This window comes from Lipophrys pholis (genome assembly GCF_963383615.2).
Source record: "Lipophrys pholis genome assembly, chromosome: 16".
Lineage (NCBI taxonomy): Eukaryota > Metazoa > Chordata > Actinopteri > Blenniiformes > Blenniidae > Lipophrys > Lipophrys pholis.
Window position 1 is genome coordinate 4,764,958 of NC_137634.1, and position 18,665 is coordinate 4,783,622.

Consider the following 18,665-nt stretch of genomic DNA (forward strand, 5'->3'; position numbering starts at 1 on the left):
CACACAAAACACAATACGGTGCAGCTTTTTGCATGACTGGTTTGGCTCTGCGGCTGGGAAAAAGAAAAACTCAGGCACATTCAATCAAAAACATGCTAAACGAATCCATCTGTCCACAATATTGGACGACTGTGCATTTGGCACATGAGACGCTGGCTGACACATATTTGACAACACATCCCACTATAGCTGTGGCAAACTCAGATTCTGAGATATCTCATTCTTCCTGGGTCGATTGTTTGACGATGAGAAAAAAATACAGTTTTCAATTGTGTATGAGAACCTTCAGGGTGCTTTCTGGCTTTTTGTCTCCACAGGTGTGCAGATACTCACACAAAGTAAAGCAGTTTTAACACTTAAACATCTACAAACATTGACTGAATTCCTTTTGAGGTCATCTCTGTGGAAAAAATACGAGTGGGAGCTTTCAGTATCTGGAAGCGTTTCAATATCGCTGAGTGTTTTTGATGGTGCTGAAGCTCGTGTTACAAATGTGGAACACGCTACTAAAATCTTGCCTGTGATCAGAGGGTAGTACTGAAGAAGTCCTGGCAGCGAATTCAATAGAGTATATGAGAGAAAACCTCTCTGTCTATGCTTTTTGTGTTTTTATTTTTTATTTTTTTTTCTAGATATCATAAATTGTCTAGGCGTTATCCTCATGGTAATATGCATACCAGTCATGTCTGCAATGGCAATATAGGTGCAAAACACATGGAAGATAACACTTAATGCATTCAAATTTAAAATTGCATGGTTCTTTTTAGAAGATATAGGATGACAAACAAGTTTCCGATCTATACCAGAGATGGAAAACTCCTAAACGACTGACATCTTTGGTGGAGTTTGTATTTCAAATCCAACTATTAATCATTAAAATGCAACTGTGTGGCTTCACAGAGCTTAAAAGCACAAATAAGTTTACTGCGGCACTGTGGCCACATAAACACAGCAGTGTGTATTTGTTTAGCAGAATGCAGCGAGGTTTGCACAGTCTCTGGTGTATTTTTATATAGCACAACACTAAATCTAATGCAGGAGTACTGGATGCTGTAAAACATAAAAGCGACAGAGGAAGAGTAATTTATTTTGCCCACTAATTTATTGCTCAGTTGAAAGAGATAATAACCTGTAGTCACTACAAGAAAGGTTGCAATCTTCCATCTAAACTTGCATTATCTTGAGGTTGTACTTCTAAACAATAAACCACAGAAGCAGTGGAATGAGCATAATAAGAGCTGTATCCTCTATTTATTCAGCCAGCAGTTTGTTAATGGAGGTCAGAGCTCCGAGGCCTTTCTGTGTTGAGTTTTCTGTCAGGTGTGTGCTACCGGCGGGAGTGGCAGCTTTGTTTCTGCCTCTAATGATTAATGGGACTGCCTGCCGAGGGTGTGACACATAACTTAGGTCTGAGCGGGACACCAGAGCCGGCCAGTGTGTCTGACTGAAACGCAGTTTTTGTTTTTTTTGTTTTTTTCCGTACGCCGAGTTCCGGCCTCCTGGATTCCCCTTCATGCGGAGCCCCGAACATTTCTGCATTCCACACATTTCTGATCACCGCTAATTCCCTCGAAGAAGCCCTTTCGCTTCAAATTCCACCAGTGTTGGATTACTGCAGTCTGATAAATGCCACATGCAGCCTGGGAAATACCCGTGCAGCGCCGCTCCTGTCAGACGGAGCGGCTAATTCCTGCAGAACCTGCCATCAAGTGCTGCTTACAGTAATGCCAACCTAAACCTCTCTGATTTGATTCGCTCTCTCTGCTGATAGCCTGTCACTGCGGCAAATGTTTTCATTACCTGCTCCCAGTGCGAGCCGCAGCTGCTGGGAATTACACGCGGCTCCAAATAAAGGCCAGACTGGCGAGAGTGCACTGGAACATCATCTTTTGCACATTACCAGCGCATATCTGAAGCACGAGCATATGGTAGAAATAAAGAAAGGTGCTTGCTTTGCTTCCCCCAAAAAAGACAACGTAAAAGTAGCAAGATGTGCCTTCCTTTGAGGCTCCAGACGGCGACTCGAGCTGCAGCAATAAGAAAAACATGTTGTTTTTTGGGATTTTTTTTCTCCCAGGATACTTTCCTGCGGCTGGTGACATGGCACTTAGCTGTGATCCAGCGGCAGAGCGAGTGCTTGAGCGCAGGGCGAGGAGTTTTTCTTCCCTGCCATTTCCTGCAGTAACTACAGGAGCAGCCGACTTAATGACAAGCTCCGGCTGAAATGACAGAGAGCTCAGATTGTCTGTGTCTGTGTTCTTTGCATGCTACCCCGGTTATTGGGACTAATGGAATATGAAAACACTGGCTGCCACACACATATACACTCACACACACATATACACTCACACACACATGCAGGTAGGTTTCAGTCTTGACATGAAGTAAATGAAACACATCTCATGTTTGACCATGAAGAGGTGAGGTCTGCATGAACCGAGCACCTGTATTCAACCAGGAGGGGTGTTGAGTGTGTCTGTCTGTGTGTGTGTGTGTGTCACTATGTGTGTGTGTTCTTGAATTATCTGTTGATGTCGTTCAGAGAGGAGTGCGGGCATGAGGCATTTAAACTCTTTTTCAGAGCAGCAGGGGAAAATCACAGTCTGCTTGTCATAAGTGCTCCATTGCTCACACAATTACATAAAAACGGTCTTTTTTAAAATCTGTGTGACTCCATTACACTGCGCCCACCTCCAGCTTTATTTGCTTCACGCCAATTTCAGAACATTTGTGGGATCGCTTGACACAGGGGTGCCAAACTCATTTTATTTCATTGAGCAAATATAGGCCGACCAGTAAAATGATAGCATAATAACCTATGAATAACAGCTCCAAACTTTTCTCTCAGCTTTAATACAAAGAAGAATGAACAGATTTTCACATTTTGTGCACTTTCTAAGGAATCTCTTTGAACAAACTGAGTTTTGCTTCAACCTTTAACGTCATTCTGGATGAATGAAGATTAAAAATTAACCCAGACTGGGGTCTTTGACTTTAAACTTTGACTGGAGTCTTTTAAACAGAGCCGGGTCCTTTAGAAGATACAGACGGTTGGTTTCTTTAAACAACACAACAACAAAATTGAATGTCAGGTTCATTTCATAAACGTATCTAGGTTTTTCTTTCTTGACTTAACCTTTAGAAAATAAACTTTCATAGTGACTTCACATACATGTGGATGTGCACCTTTCTAATGCAGCTAATGAATAAGTTTGATGAGTTCACTCAAATGTTTCTACACATACACGAGCAAATCAGCTCATTCAAGTCCTTCTGGTCCAATTATCCAATCGCTCTGGACTTCCTGCTAAACTCTCGGTGCACCAGTCACTTTGGCACTCCTGTGCTTTGCCCTGCTTCTCTCCTCCTTTGCATTACAACCACCTCCACCCCCTCCAGCCGTCTGCTCCAGCACCTGCATCTCGACTCTGGAGGGTCTTATCACAGCCTCATTTCCAGCAGATCCTTTGAATCTTTTAATGATGATATGCACTATAGATGACATAATCATCATCCTCCCTGCAGTTTTATGCTCTAAAAAATATTTTTGAACTGCTCCTACGTGTGGTCTTTGGCAGAGTAGTGAATCCCTCCTCACCTATTTCTGAAACAGTCTTTTTGGCACGCTGTTTTAAAACTCATTAATGTTTCTGACCTGTTGCCAGTGACTCTAATATTTGTGAGATGTTCAACCAGGTGTTTTTATGCATATTATATATACCTGTCAACTATTTTATGACCCTAATCCAACTTCTTTTGATAGGTGTTGCTGGCAATGCATTTAAAATGGGCCCTTTTCTTTCAAACACATAAGAAATGCTTAGAGCATATGTTGACTTAAATGTTCAATTGAAAATAGACTTGACTCATAAAGCACTATTTTCACTACTGCAGCAGTCGCTAAAGCGCTTTCTACTGTTAGTCACATTCACTCATTCACACACTCACAAAAATGGTGACAGATGCCAAGCGAGGTGTTTAAACTCCATTGGGAGCAATTTGGAATTTAATGTCTTGGGGGGATCGAACCAGTAACCTTGGGATTGGAACCAACTGAGTCACTGCTGCCCAAGGGACGATCAGTACTTTTCATTATGTTTAGATTTTATACAATATTCCAACGTTGTTGAAGGTGAAAACAGCCTGACAACAATGTCTGAACATGATGATTGGATTCGGAGCTGCTCGTCCACGCCGCTATTGGTTCTTGGACAGGAAGTGAAGTGAGGAGTGGCGGTGCCAATCATCACCCAACAGCTGCCCCCCTCTGAGACCTGGCCTATAAAGAAAAGAGCCCGGGATGGAGATGCACACACTCCCACACACTGTCTGTGTAACGTCGATGCTTCATCAGGTCATCGTTCTATTCTGGTCGCAGCAGGAGAGAGGCAGCCCGCTGAACACCATCGCAATGCAATTACTTGGCTTTGGGGAATCAATAGTGGAGAGAATTAAACCTGGCTAAAATGCATGACCGAGGGGAGGAAGTCACAGGTGGCCCTCGCTTTCTCTCTACATTTCTCCTCATGTCTCCTCCTTCTGCGACTCGTATGAGGTGTGAGTGGGAGTAACAACATGACAACAACAGCTGCCAAACTGCTGAGAGAGTGACATAGGGCGAGAGAGAGAGAGAGAGGGAGAGAGAGGAGGTACCAAGGGATACCAAGGAGGGCAAAAGACAAAACAGGAGCAGCTGTGAGCGGTCAAAACAGCTGATCAAGCACTGATAGCTCAACTTCCCACTGTGTAAAATGAAATCAGAGATCCTCCTGTAGTCTATATTTCTGATTGACACTCATCACAATGAAAAAAACCCACATTTAAGGCTCAAGGGGTAAAAATGTTCGCGCTGAATGCAGCATGGTAACCTGTCGTGATTTAAACCTGAAGCTTTTTTTTGTGTGCAGCACAAGTCTGATGTGTTAGTGCAGCTTAAGCCATTAGTCTCACACTGCACCTGTGGCCTCATTCCTTGGAGCTCACACACTGACTGAAAGGCAGACTGACACCATGTTAAGACCGTCGCAGTGTCAGTTGGTGCATGCGCGGGTATCGTGTTGCAGACAAGGTGGGCAGTCACACGTCGGATGGGGGACACACAGTCCGCAGGCAGTTTTAAACGCCGGTTCCTTATTAAGCCAGCGCCCCAATGTGCATCCTGCTCCAGTGACCCCAATAACTCCAGACTGAAACCCACGGAGAATAATTATTGCAGCAGATTCCATTATCAAGAGATAATTCAGCCTATTAACACCGTTCTTTGTTTTTTTTTCTGATTTGCCTCGGAGCATTTGAACACAATAGCCGTAGTATGTTACCGGGAGGAGAAAGTGTGTGGGACTTCTCGAGTCTGCTCGACAAAAGAGCTCGAAATTCCCCCACAACCGAACGCAATGCCATCCAGGTGAACCCCCCTCTCCAATTCCTCTCCTTCCATTAACCTCCCATGCCCTCCGAGCCCGGGGGACTCGGCCCTGTTCACAGCTGCGTGTGAGTGTCACTCACTTCAGACAGCCTCTGGCCGAGGGCCTTTCACACGCCGGCCCCGTCCATTCCAGAAATGGGAGCTGAGTCGAGGGCGTCCTGGCGCTCTGACAGGTCTGCTGAGTTCAGGTGAGAACATCCCCGCCTGCTGATGGACGGGGGCCGGACGGCTCCGGGCTCAAACTGCATGCCTTAATGCTAACCTGACAGACAGCTCTGAACACCTCATCCTCTCACAATCCTCGGGCAGCCGGGATGCACAAACACACACACACACACACACACACACACACACACACACACACACACACACACACACACACACACACACACACACACACACACACACACACACACACACACACACACACAGACATGACAGACATGACAGACACGGGCGCATACCTCGTGTCAATTTGTGTTTAAGCTGGTTTTGAAGATGCCGCTGTTGCCAAATCACAGAAATAACTGGTGCTGCAGAGGCTGAGACTATTAAAGAATATTTTCCATGTGCTGTCCTTTAGTGCATAAACACCAGCGAGTACACTAACGCATGGGGAAAACATTAATACTAATGCTAATGGGAAGAGATGGTTTCATTTTCCCTTCTATAAATGACAATGAACTCAGGATGAGGAGAGAGAAATGACTTAACTGAAAAGCAGAAGAGGGAAAATTATAAATATTACAGTTACTTAAAAGGTTACTTTAGCATTTGAGTTTTTCTTTTGTTTTGCATTGCATTGGATTGCATCATTATGTGTATTCTCACCATCAGGACCGATTGAATCCTTGATGAAACTCACAGAAAAGACAATCCCATTGAGTATCCATCACACGGGACAAATGAAACAAAGGATACGACAGAATATGATTCTATTGAATGTGAAAGCCATACAGAAGAAATTGAACCAGGTAACATTGAAATCACATCCAGAGCAGCATTCACATGCGCAAGAAAAAGTCATTAGAGTTGTCTTTTGAAATGTATTTTCTATACTTTACTGGTTTATTAAAGTTTCAGGGCCTCCACTCTCCGGTAGTACAGAAATTGAATTGCTGTTATTTTCAGTCACTTTCACACAGGCTCCAGCATGAATGTGAATTTTCTAGTTTTTGCTGAAATGTTACATAGCGAACAAATGAAGACTGCCGCCAGAAACAGATATGTAATGTAGTTAGACATTTGGAGGAAATCAAAGGTGTTTGCATTGTAAAAAAAAAAAATCGAAATGCAAAGTTTGCAACATTTTTTAGATTTCAGTGTTTAATAAAAGCAATCATGAGAACTCTTTCATTACAGTAGTTGTGATCCAAAGTCACGGAAAAGAATCTTAAGTATTTCTTTCACACGATCAGAGATTCTACTGCCTCGTCTATGATTTGATCCAGCAGTGTGTGGTCAGTCATGTTTTTTCTTTTCTAGAGTGTGAGGGTGACCTGGCAGCAGAGAAAGAGAGAAAACCTCAGCACACGCAACGCCCACTGCATGTAAAACACCTATGTTTGCACTTTACGTTCCCGGGTGGACGAAAGCTGCCAGGACACCGAGGTGGGAGACAAGGCAGGTGCTCGCACAGGCAGGAAGTGTGAGCTCAGTAACGGGAAGATCAGAACGAAGGGGAACACCAGAAAGGACTTCTGAAAATGTGAGTCAACTCACGCTTACTGACAGTCTTCTTTCAAGAATTCGGCTTACGTCATGCCGCTAACCTCTTCCTCACACCTAGGCTCGCCGTCTGCACCCACCCGGCCTCACAGCTCAAGGCCCTGACACCCGGAATTCCTCACACCCGGGTGTGAGGAAGAGGTCGGCTGGGGATCAGGGGCCAAGCGGAGTCTGAACCACGACAGGACGGTACAGGAGAGGCTATCCAAACACACAACAGCCCTGCTTTTAGCATGTCCGACTGGGTGCCTCGGCGTACGGGGAAAATCAGCTGTGCACGCAACTCCAACCTGCGTGTGTGCCAGCGTGACTGTTGTGCACAACTCAAATTATGAGCCAATGCAAACAGAATTAATAGTCAAACACCCTTCACGGTTTCCTGTTTCTTGTTAAGAGTTTGTACACGCCAGTGGCTGGCAGCAAACATCACCTGCAAAGGTCAGAGTGTGTTTATAAATGCAGGCGCCCTGTTGAACGAAAAAAAAAACAACTAAGAATGCCCTTTTCTCACCTTGATGTTTTGATAGAGGCCAGGCTAAAAATGTGCTTGATCCGACACATCCAGAAAATTACCAGTCTACCCAGGAGTTATATAAAAAAGATGAATTTGGATAACCTGGTAGTATCAAGTGACAAAACCTACAAAAACATATAAATGATCAGAACATGTTTAAAACTAAAGACCTGTTCAAAGAAAATATACATTTGTCAGGAGGTGATGAAATGACTTGTTCACTGAAAGCACAGCTCTGATTTCTTTTTCCTGGTCGGTATTTCGGTCTGTAACGTACCACTCGGCTCACCTAAACGCAGCCAGCGAGCATCAAGAGAGGTGGAGGAAAACACTGGCCTGTATTCTTCCTCTGCTCACACTGAAACCAGCCTGCTTGTCTTCAATGGCACTTTGTGTGTGAGCTTGTTGGTGTTTGAACGAGAGAGAGAGAGAGAGAGAGAGAGAGAGAGAGAGAGAGAGAGAGAGAGAGAGAGAGAGAGAGAGAGAGAGACAAGCCGGGGTCCTGTCCTCCAATCTATCTACCCCAGAAAGAGGTGAATTCATTGGGTTTGTGAGTGCTGCAGGAAGCCCTGCCCTGAGTCCTCAGACTCTGGGTGCATGCATGCAGGCTCTCAGGAGACCAGCGGCAGGCTCCCGGCTGTGTTTTCCTTTCTATTGACCTGCTGCTGCTGCTGCTGCTGCTGCTGTTGTTGCTGCTGCTGCTGCAAGGAAATGTTACTCCCACAACTCTCTCTTTCAGGTCAACTGAGACACAGTAGAGTTAAGACAATATGAGCAGATTCAATTTCAACAACTCCTGAAATCTGTGGATATGTCAAACATCAGCAAAATGTTAGAGCCATAAACTTAAATTCTAGAAATGTGTTTTTCTAGCAGCTTTAAATAGGTTGTAGATTTAACAATTTAGATGCAAACCACAGGCGCTCAGTTTAAATCAAATGATTAGAGATCAATAATGCGAGGGAGAAAAGGATAAAGTTATGAGAAAATCACTGGTTGGACAATTATGCAAATTTCTCCTTAAATTGTTCTGTCGATAACTCCGCTTGAAGAAAACCCCTCGTGCTTTTTGTGTGTCAAAACAGAAAAATAGAGAGTCTGTCAGGCTGAGATGGAGGACGAACAGAGGTCAAAGCATGGATTCGACCTTTTTCAAGAAACATCCAAGTTATGCAATAATTACCGTCCTCACATGAGGAATGTGTGGAGCTATCTACCTTCAAGCAGGTAATTATGGGATTAGAGGAAACTCACCGGTTTGCAACAACCCGATTCCACTGTCTGATACATCGTAGTGCCGCTGGATGTCAAGCAGGACCCCTGTAAATAAGAGAAAAGGGAAAAACAAAAAAAAGTTGTAGCTTTTAATATACTTACTCACCAGTATTGAAATGCTGTGAGGTTTGTGGTAAATTCAGCTTGGGATTTATGAAAGTGTTTAGCAGCTTAAGATTATTGAACGTGATGGACGGAGCACTCAGAAGTTGTCATTCACTTAAGATCCCTGAAGAGTAATCTAATACCCCCCGATAAGTGCTCTCTTGGCTGCCACACAGTGTAAAACTTCAGTAAATGGCTGCACAGATTTCACCCTGAGGTGTTACATACAAACAATTCCTCATGTTAAATTGCCAAACACATTTTTGGAAACAAAAAAACACTTCCACGCTCACACTTTCCACACCATTAGCTCCTCGCTGACTCATGTGTGCAGCTCTGGGGAGCGGGCTCATCAGATTTTTTTTGGGGGGGGGGGTTGGGGGGGGGTGGCTCTGTCACTGACCGAGGTCAATTCATCTGGTGGCTCTCATCAGTCACGCAGACGTAGAGCAGCACACAACGCAGCGCCACCGCGAGAAGCCGCAGTCTTTGAAGTCCAGTTTACTGTAACCCAAGAGCAGCAGCGCCGGAATGAATGAAATCCACATTCTCCGCGTCCCACCGGTGCCTAGGTGCAGTGCAAGCCACCTGCTGTTGGGCCAGTCGTCCTCGTTGGGACAGATAATGAACATAAACGACTGGATATCGGCTCGTCAAAACATCATGACTTTTTTATGTGTAGCTTTCGTGCACAAGGAATCTCATTAAACTTTAAGCACGTTGTAAACATCAGAAGTTCAAGATGAAGAAGACGAAGATGAAATGGCGATAAGCTGCAGTTAAATAAATGACTTTATTGCATCAGTAAACTCAGTCTCGTCAAATAAAGTTTATTTCTTCGGAGACCTCCGGCTTGAAAGTCGTATTGAGACGAAAGAAGAATTAATACTTTTGTGAGTGAGGAGTTCCTGCAGTTCAGGCGCGGTGTTAGTGAGCTTGGCGCTGCTCTTGGCGAGGCTGGAAGCCCGGTCTGCCAGCCCAGCAGACCTCCATCACCTGGCATGACCTGACCTCCAAGCTAGAATCCCAGAAACAGCAAATGCATCAACATCCCTGTGAAATTGATGAGGAATCTCGACATGAATGCCGGTCGTAGATTCTGCTGATGCATGCACTGGCATCGCTCGCCGTCTTTCTCAACGGTGAAGCCTCACAGGGTTTCAAAGGTACGACGCCGAGGCAGGTGCAGGTTGAACTGTGACTGGAAGCCGATGCATACGTCAGATTCCTGTCAGCTGAGTCAAACCACCTGCTCACATTCTCACATTCGAGGCAGCATTCTTTCTGAAGTGCTACACCAACAAGTCATTCACTTCCTTTTCTTTCCTAATACCCCGACTTAATACTCCTTGTGTAACAGTTATCGCCTAGTTTCAATGAAACCAACGCTCAGGCCGATCTCCCACACCGCCAATGCCGATGCAATGACACCGTGATTTTAACAGTTTAGCATGCGGACGCTGTGTAACGTGTTCAAGTCGCACGGGCACACGTTTGCAGCTACGTACGTCGCGATCCTAATTCAGTCCAAATCGAGTATTTGGTGAGCTGACCTGCCTTCCTGTGGTCAAACACACAGACACAAACACTTAATGTAATAACGCATCAGGTTGTCATCTCTACATGCCCTTGACAGTGACTCTGCCCTCCCTCTGTCAAGGCTGTCTTACAGCGACTAAAACATTTAACAGTGAACTGTACAGCAGCTGTACTGTAATTAGCATCAAGACGTGGGGGGGGTTCTACAGCAGATGGTGGAGCGTCCCTCCCGGACATGGTCTGAGCCACACCCGTCTCCACTTACCACACAATTACCAGACAATTAATAAATAGTCTGTTCTACAACGAGCTGTTCAAACCTACTAAACGAACACGCGAAGCCGTCGACAGCCTCTGTTTGATAAGATCGTTGTTGTGATAACGCCGACAAGATAAGACCCATTGAAAACATTTCACGTGTGAGGAGTTGATGAGATAGACACGAGGCGATGCGTTTCACCACCTAATATGTGTTTGCACTTGAAAGGAGCGATGGGAGTCCGATTAAGAGCTACAGTGTACGGTATGAGATTCAAGAGCAATGGGCTGTGTAATGAACTGTGCTAATCTGTGAAGGATTACAGAGCGGCGGCCGCTCTGTGTTTGTGTAGGAGTCTGTATCACAACTATCATCTCTGACTGCCCAGTATTAAAGGCTGCCGTGAAAACAAACGGTATCCTTTTCATCCCTCTCTTCCCGTTTGGTTGTTTTTCTTGTCATTTCTCAATCTCAATCATCAGTTCTCTCTTATTTTTCCACAGGTTTACTTGTTTTTAGGTACTCCACAATTGAACTAAAGCTTTCAAATATCTGCTTATTTTCATTCTGTGTGGAGTTTTCTCACAGTAGTCACCTGCGAAGGCGTTTCCAAATTACGTAGGCGATTAGAAAATACCACAAATACCTGGTATAAAACCCATAGCAATTGTGAAAAAGGAAGTATTGCACATTCGAGGTACATATTAGTTCAGCCCAGAGTAGCAAGCATAATAAGGTTGCACGTGAGCGGATTCATTTACGAACATTAATGAGTTTCTGAAGTCTCTGGCCTTGGGGAGGCGGGGGGGTGTTCTGTGTACACGTACGTGTGAGTGTGATACCAACCAGGTAACGTTGAAAGAATGTGGCTATTCCTGACAGAGCACAGTGACACAACTTCCATCTTAATTCCAGGTTAGAGCACTCACACAGCTACTTGGCAGGGCACTCCCTCCCCAATATATTGTACACTTCCTTGATTCTTTTATTTTATTTTTTTATCAAATAAACAACTTTAAAAAAAAAATCTTCAAACGTCTTGACAGAGTGAATTGTCATTGATTTCATATTCTAGAGGAGTTTCAGTTTACTGCTTACTTGTTTTGTGATGGTTTATTGTCACATTTATTGTCTCCTTTGACACTTATGAGACCCCTTTCTTGGATTTATTGGTACTCTGAATGGTCCATACTACTGTATCTGGCTGCAGTCGCTCTCTAGTTAAAAGTTGACAGTCGGGTGCAGTGTGGCGCTGACGCTTATTCCACCAGCTCATAAAGTCTGCCTTTATGGACACGTTTTTTGTTTTTTCAGCTTTTTAGCTTGAGAAGAACTGACTCAAAATGGTGAACCGTTAGCATGTGACAAATGCACCATTCAGAGCGATGAATGGTGAATGATCATTCTTCAATATGAATGGTACTTTCTTCATTCTGTTGCTTTTTTTCCATTATACAGCCACTAATAGACTGTTGACTTACTGTATGGGTTAGAATTTCCAAATCAGTGTAAATGAAAGCGGCTCTGGGAAAACTGAGACAAGCATTTTTTTTTTTTTTCTGTATGCACAAAAACCATAACAGCTCCAAATAACAGGTGCTTGTAGCTGTAATTGAAGGCGTGTGAGCGGTGTTTATTATCCAGAGGAAATGTTCAAGTGAGTGTACGGCGTGTTGTTTTTGCAAAAGCCAGGTCTCGCTAAAGTGACGTAAGCGGCCACCATCGCTCCCCTGGGTCCACCACACACACACACACACACACACACACACACACACACACACACACACACACACACACACACACACACACACACACACACACACACACACACACACACACACACACACACACACACACACACACACACACACACAGACTTCTATCAGTGCAGGACAGATTTTATAAGAATCCCCAGCAGAGATTTGAGGATCTCCACTCGACCTCCTGGTTCTATTTCTGCTCTGAGAAACTAGGCTAAGAGGAAGGAGAGAACCAGTTTAACAGTGACGGAAGACGGAGAGACGCAGATTTTGAGGAGACGAGTCATGAGGAGTGTGTGGTTCCATCAGGTCATACCGGGCTGGGTTTTGGTTTTGTAAAGCACATATTTCCATTGTTTAGTACATATTGAGTGTGTGTGAGCTTGTGTGTGTGTGTGTGTGTTCCCCTTTCCCCTGTTTTCTCAGAATGTGCGTCTGAGTGAGCAGTAGCCAATGGAGGGAAGTCGTTCATCCTGGCCGGCGTGTGACGGGCAGTGGTGTACCGCTCTGCTGATGTGGCCAAAACTTTCCCGTCCGCTTCTGCAAAAAGGGGGTGATCCTTTCTCATGTGTCCCCCCCCGTAAGTATAAATAGTCTGGAAGGGAAAGGAGGTGTGGAGGGAGGGGGGTGCGTAATGAGCGAGGAGAGCGTGTGTTTTTTCCTCGGACCAATTTTTGGGGGGATTTGAGCGTGTGAGAGACAGAAGAAACAGCGAGGGGAGAAGAACGGAGAGCCGAGCCAGAGCAGCTCAGACTGTAGCAGAGGAGAAAGCTGACCACAAATATGCCCGACTGTGGCCGGCGGGCTCCTGACCGACTGCTCTCCTCCCTTGCCATGTGGCCACAGTGGGCGGGGGAGCAGTTTTTCCATTCCACTTCCTTTGCTCTGCCACACAGAAAGGAAAACGTGCTACAGATGTCTGGGAAACTGTGCGCCGAGCCGCCTGCACGGGAGGGCCACGAGAGGTGGATTCCCCCAATAACATCAGCCGGGCGACAGGGAGCCCGCGAGTGCACGCTCAAATCCTGTGGTCCCACTTCCCATGTTTGTCGCAAGTTAAACCCACGACTTTAATCGAAACCACGTGCAGTGTATACTGATGCATGGCCACTCTGCTGACAAGCTTTGGTAACCTCATATTTATTCATCTCAGTTGGTTTGTGCTGATTAAATTCACCCCGTGGAGCATTTGATCACTTGTAGCACGATGGATCAATGTTTTCATCTGCTGCGCCCTTTTTTTTTGTTTTTTTTGCGTGCGTGCATGTCATGACTGTAAATGAGCACGTAAATGCAGGCGTGCGATCAGAGTGCAGGAGGAGTGCAATTTGCATTCTGATGTCGGTTTATATTCTACTGATTAATGGTTTATGCACAAACAAACAAATGCTATGAAGAAGTTTGCTGGTAAGCAAACATGATATAAATAATTCTCATATCTATTATATTATATATAAGACACCTCATACTGTAACTGGGTCTGGCACCTGTGAGTGAAGCCACTGGCACCAGTGATGTTTAATGAAGGAAAAAGCAAACCTGCATGATGTGTACTGCAAACATTAAGCTGATCTTCTTTACGAGCGTTATATTTTGGGTTTATTCATTATTCATTCCCATATTTGCAGAGGCTTCTCCTAAAAACATAAAAAGCCTTTTTGTGACATGTTTTTTATTTGCATTGGCTTCTGTGTGTTTATTAATCCAGATTTATTCTGTTTCGTGAGTTCTGTGAGGTTGGTGGTTTCAGCATGAAGGGGAAAGTCGCCCATAGAGGTCGACGTGACCGTCGCAGTGGAGGTTACAGAGGTTCTGACTGCAGCGCTGACCAGACCCAGGGAACTCTGCGTCACTAGTCCAAAGCATGAGGAATCCCTCTGAGGCCAGACGTGGTGCATACGCAGACGTTTTGCTGCTGAATCACGAGGTTCAGGCTTCAGGAACCACAAAGTGGAAGACTAAGGAACTATGCAGGAGTGTTTTGCATTATGAGAAGTTATTGTCATTGAGTTGGATGATTAAACATCACCGAATATTGGCTCAGTCTTCCCCGTGGTAATATCTGCACAAAGATAAGCTGCACTTTTTGGAGTTTTGTTTGAGCGGAACTGCAACTCCAGCTAGTTTCAGGATGATTGCACTACTGTTTTGTTCGACTACTGTTCTACTGCCATTCACTTGAAACGTTGTGTAAATGTTGTCTCAGCTCTGAGCTTTGGGGCCTTCCTGTGTCTAGTTTCACATCATGGCACAGAAGAATGGACAGATCAATGGATGGATGCCACCCATCCAGGTTCAAATATATCCAACCTCTTTTTCAGTTTAATGCTACAGCATCTGCATGTAACACTAATGGCTTCCTAATTATTGGTGCTGTGCAATCCAATTCCAAGATGACTAATCGTATCAGTAGTCTTGCCAATGTGTGAGCAAGCTGCCATGTCAGCAATTAATCCACTATGACAATTGAGACAGTTTTCGCTCTAATCTTTTCAATTTGTGACACGAAAACTGGTACAAAATCAAATAAAGGGCATGAAGTTTTGCCAGCCTGACCACTTTGATTAATAGGCCTTTTTATTTTCCACCTAATTTTCCATCACTAATCAAAAGCTTGAATTCAGCCCAGGGGCGGCGGTGCATTAGTCCCAGCCAGTGCGTCCTAAATATTTGATGGCAGTGGAGAGGACGCACAGTCAAGCATCAAGGGAGCAGACTAAACCTATAGCTCGTCAATAATGAGGAGGGTAGCCCACTTGTTTGTATGAGATAATGCATTAGATGCATTGGAAAGCAATGCAGTGAAGCAAAGCAAAGGTATTTGAGATGAGATGAGATGAGATTGTCAGACTGCATGGGGGATCCTCATGCTACGCGTGGGTTTACACCAGCACACTGAACAGCAGTTGAACTTGGCCTTGAACTCAGACCCGAAGAGGTGTTATTTATGTGGAATTTGAAGAGGAGCCATATAAAAAAAAAATCCTTGACAAGGAGGGATACACCGTGTCTGGTTCCATTTGATTGATAACTGATATGTGCTGTTTGCTTCACCGAACCACAAAAAAATGTTCTGACATTGAGTTTGACTTCAAGCTTAATCCCTCAATAACACCGCCAATTTATCATAAAACCGATATTTACAGGCTTGCTGCCAATCTTTCAGGGGCCATCATGCAATCTTTCCACCACACAGTTTAAACATGTATTTGAAAGCAGCAGGAGAATGTAAACACAGTGCTTGTGAGGATATGTCATTACTTCTACAGATATACTGGTTCATTCCACGGATGTATGGACAGGCAAAGCAAGAAAAAGAAAAAGAAAACTACTCGGGAGAGGCTCTCTTACATTATCCAGCGCATCCCAAGTGTGTGCAACAGCCAGTGACGGCACATGTGTACCAGAGAAATCCTGTCAGTACTCCCAGTGCCTTTTTACATAACAGAGAGGCGGATTAAAGTCATTATGTAGTGTTTTTTAACGAGATTTTACTTCTCCTCGCTGACTCTCTCTTTTGGTCTCACCATCATTTTTTATGAGGATGATGGAAATTCACTAAGGCGGGAGTTTCTGATACATACTGCTGCATAATTAGCATAAATTGTACATAAAGTCAGGGCTGTTTTTGTTAAGATTACCTTTCTTAATGCCATCCACTTACAGAGAGCATTTTTAATTACAGGAAGATAAAACAACCCGCTTTAACACCAGAAATGTCATCTTTCTAATTCAAAATGGAGCATTTTGACACCTGATTCATGTAGTTTCTGTCTTTGCCTTTATCCAACCAGCCTGTGAGCTCAAGCCAATATTACGAAGCTTTTCTATTAACTGTCTAGACCTCAGTCTGTTTTTCTTCTTTTTATAGGGGAGGAGAAAAGAGCAGGTCCAAAGCTGACATTAAAAAAAAAGAAAAAGAAGAAAACTCGTTAAATTCTGAATTTTCAGCTCCATTTAGCATCAAACAGGTACGACACGGCAATCTTCTCCTTATGATAGCACCGCTTGGTGCGGTAGAAAATGGAGAATTAAGGGGCAACTATAACCCCAACTGCTTCCAATTGTGGAAGCAGATTTTGGCTATTTCACCATCCTTTTAAACAAAGTAATCAAAGAATTTACAAGTTTGTTCATTTTGACGTTTTTTTTTTAATTATCTGTGATTCAGTATAAATTGCTGAAAAGCAAGAAATAAATCATGAGAAATAGATTAAATAGTGAACATGGCCTCCGAAATCACAAGAAAAGCACAAAAGCTGTTCTGTCATCTGTACCCACAACCATCTGCTCTGTGGTTGTCAAAATTAGATTTGCAGAATAACACAAGTTGAAAAAACTGCCATAAACCCATCTGTATTATTTTGACTATCCGTGCTAGTGGGTGGGTGTGTCCGCCTGTGTTTTACTACATTATAAAATTTTAACCAATCAGATTATGGAGGGGGGTTGCAGCCTTTCTCAGAGGCAATCAAAGAGAGCTCCAATTGAAAATGGTTAAGAGCCGCTGATCGAAATGATGAAATGTAAGATATTACCTTCAAGGAAATGATTGAGATTACCAAACCAGAAAATCTATTCATTAGAAATCTTTTCTCTAAACGGCGTGTAAGATCATTAATGAAAATCTGAACCCTGTGATGGACTGGTGACCTGTAATCTCCCTTCACCCATTGTCAGCTCTCATATATTTTCAAAATCAACAGCTGCTCATTATAAACTAACTCTGGGACTTTTGCACCAGGCTTCCACCAGATCTCAGCATCCATTTGGCTCAAGTCTGTTGGACCGGATCATACAGGATGAGCATGATGGCTTCCTGCCACATATACGTTTATGTGGCCCAGCCATAAATGGTTTTCTTCCTACTCCGACGCATCAATCCTAATTCTCCACAGCAGCAGCCGCAACTGCCCCATTTGGACCAGAACTAATGTGATGTATCTGTCACTCACTCCAAAGCCCGTTTACCAGAGTGTGAGTGTACTTTACAGTAATGTCACAGGAGTACCTATATATACAGTATCTGTCCGCAGGGAAGAACAATCACAGTCATAAAAGCGTTTTCACTATGTTTCTGTCAAGGTGACCTCTCTACCGCTGCACTCAGAAGTACAGACACTCTCACGCATCTTTATATGAGGGAAAAGCCACTCGTTTTCAGCTCGAGCTCATATCTTATGAATAAAATCTGTACTTCATTACTTCCTCTGTGAGTTCAACCAAATTATCCCAAACAGGCCTGTTTACTCTCCCTGAGATGCTAAATGGGATTTTTAGATGTAATCCAGGTGCCTGAATAATAAACCCACTTTGTGTTCTTTGACTTTGAATAAATTAGACTTGGCTGAACTTTGTGATTTGTCAAACGCTTCCAGTTTGAGTTGAGTTGAGATCTTCCTGGCGTGAGAAAACACGTCAAGGAAACAGTTTTCTTTTGTTGCTGCTTTGGTTCACACATTTCTGCACATTCCCCGCCTGCGCCATTAAGCCCGCATACCTGCCGCACAGTAGCCTCAGGCCATACGCGGCTATCAGTCAGCATTAAATGATACTCAGAAATATGCAAACAAATCTTTGCGGTGCAGATAATTCCATGAACATAACTGAACCATCAAGGTCACATTCGGTAACGCCAAAGCGAGCGAGACATTCATCCAACATTTCTAATGCTATATATCTAACATAATGAATACATGCAATTGAACTCTAATCTTTTTTGAAGTGGTGTGGTTCCAGGCTGCCTGTATATTTATGCATTTAAACAAGGCCCACTGATATTATGGCGCTGAAGAATCGAAGGAATGCAGTAGTAATCCGGCCAAAGCACCGAGGTGTAACCAGACATTCTGGTGAACAACTGCACTGCAGAAACAAACAAACCTCAGCCTGTCATTGTCCCATAAGCAGTTTCTCCCACAGTGCAGCGAGAGAGAAGAGAGAAAAACACATACACAAATGTAAAAGTCTACAATTAAGCTACGCAGTGCAAAATTAGAAGTTGAATCATAGGCTGGACTGATTAGGGAAGATGGTGTGGGATTGCAGCCTAACATTATA

The 18,665-nt window shown here is 43.9% G+C and overlaps 1 protein-coding gene across 2 annotated transcripts in view; it reads right to left on the reverse strand.

The window, feature by feature from the left end:
• Window positions 1–18,665, reverse strand: part of spns2 (SPNS lysolipid transporter 2, sphingosine-1-phosphate) — a 67,065-nt gene that overhangs the window by 38,780 nt on the left and 9,620 nt on the right. Inside the window, exon 2 of one of the 2 annotated variants that reach the window (XM_080482790.1) lies at window positions 8,922–8,987. The exons of the other annotated variant lie outside the window; for it this stretch is intronic. Coding sequence (XP_080338916.1) covers window positions 8,922–8,987 — 66 coding nt within the window. The remainder of the gene's footprint in view (window positions 1–8,921; window positions 8,988–18,665) is intronic. 2 annotated transcript variants of the gene reach the window in all.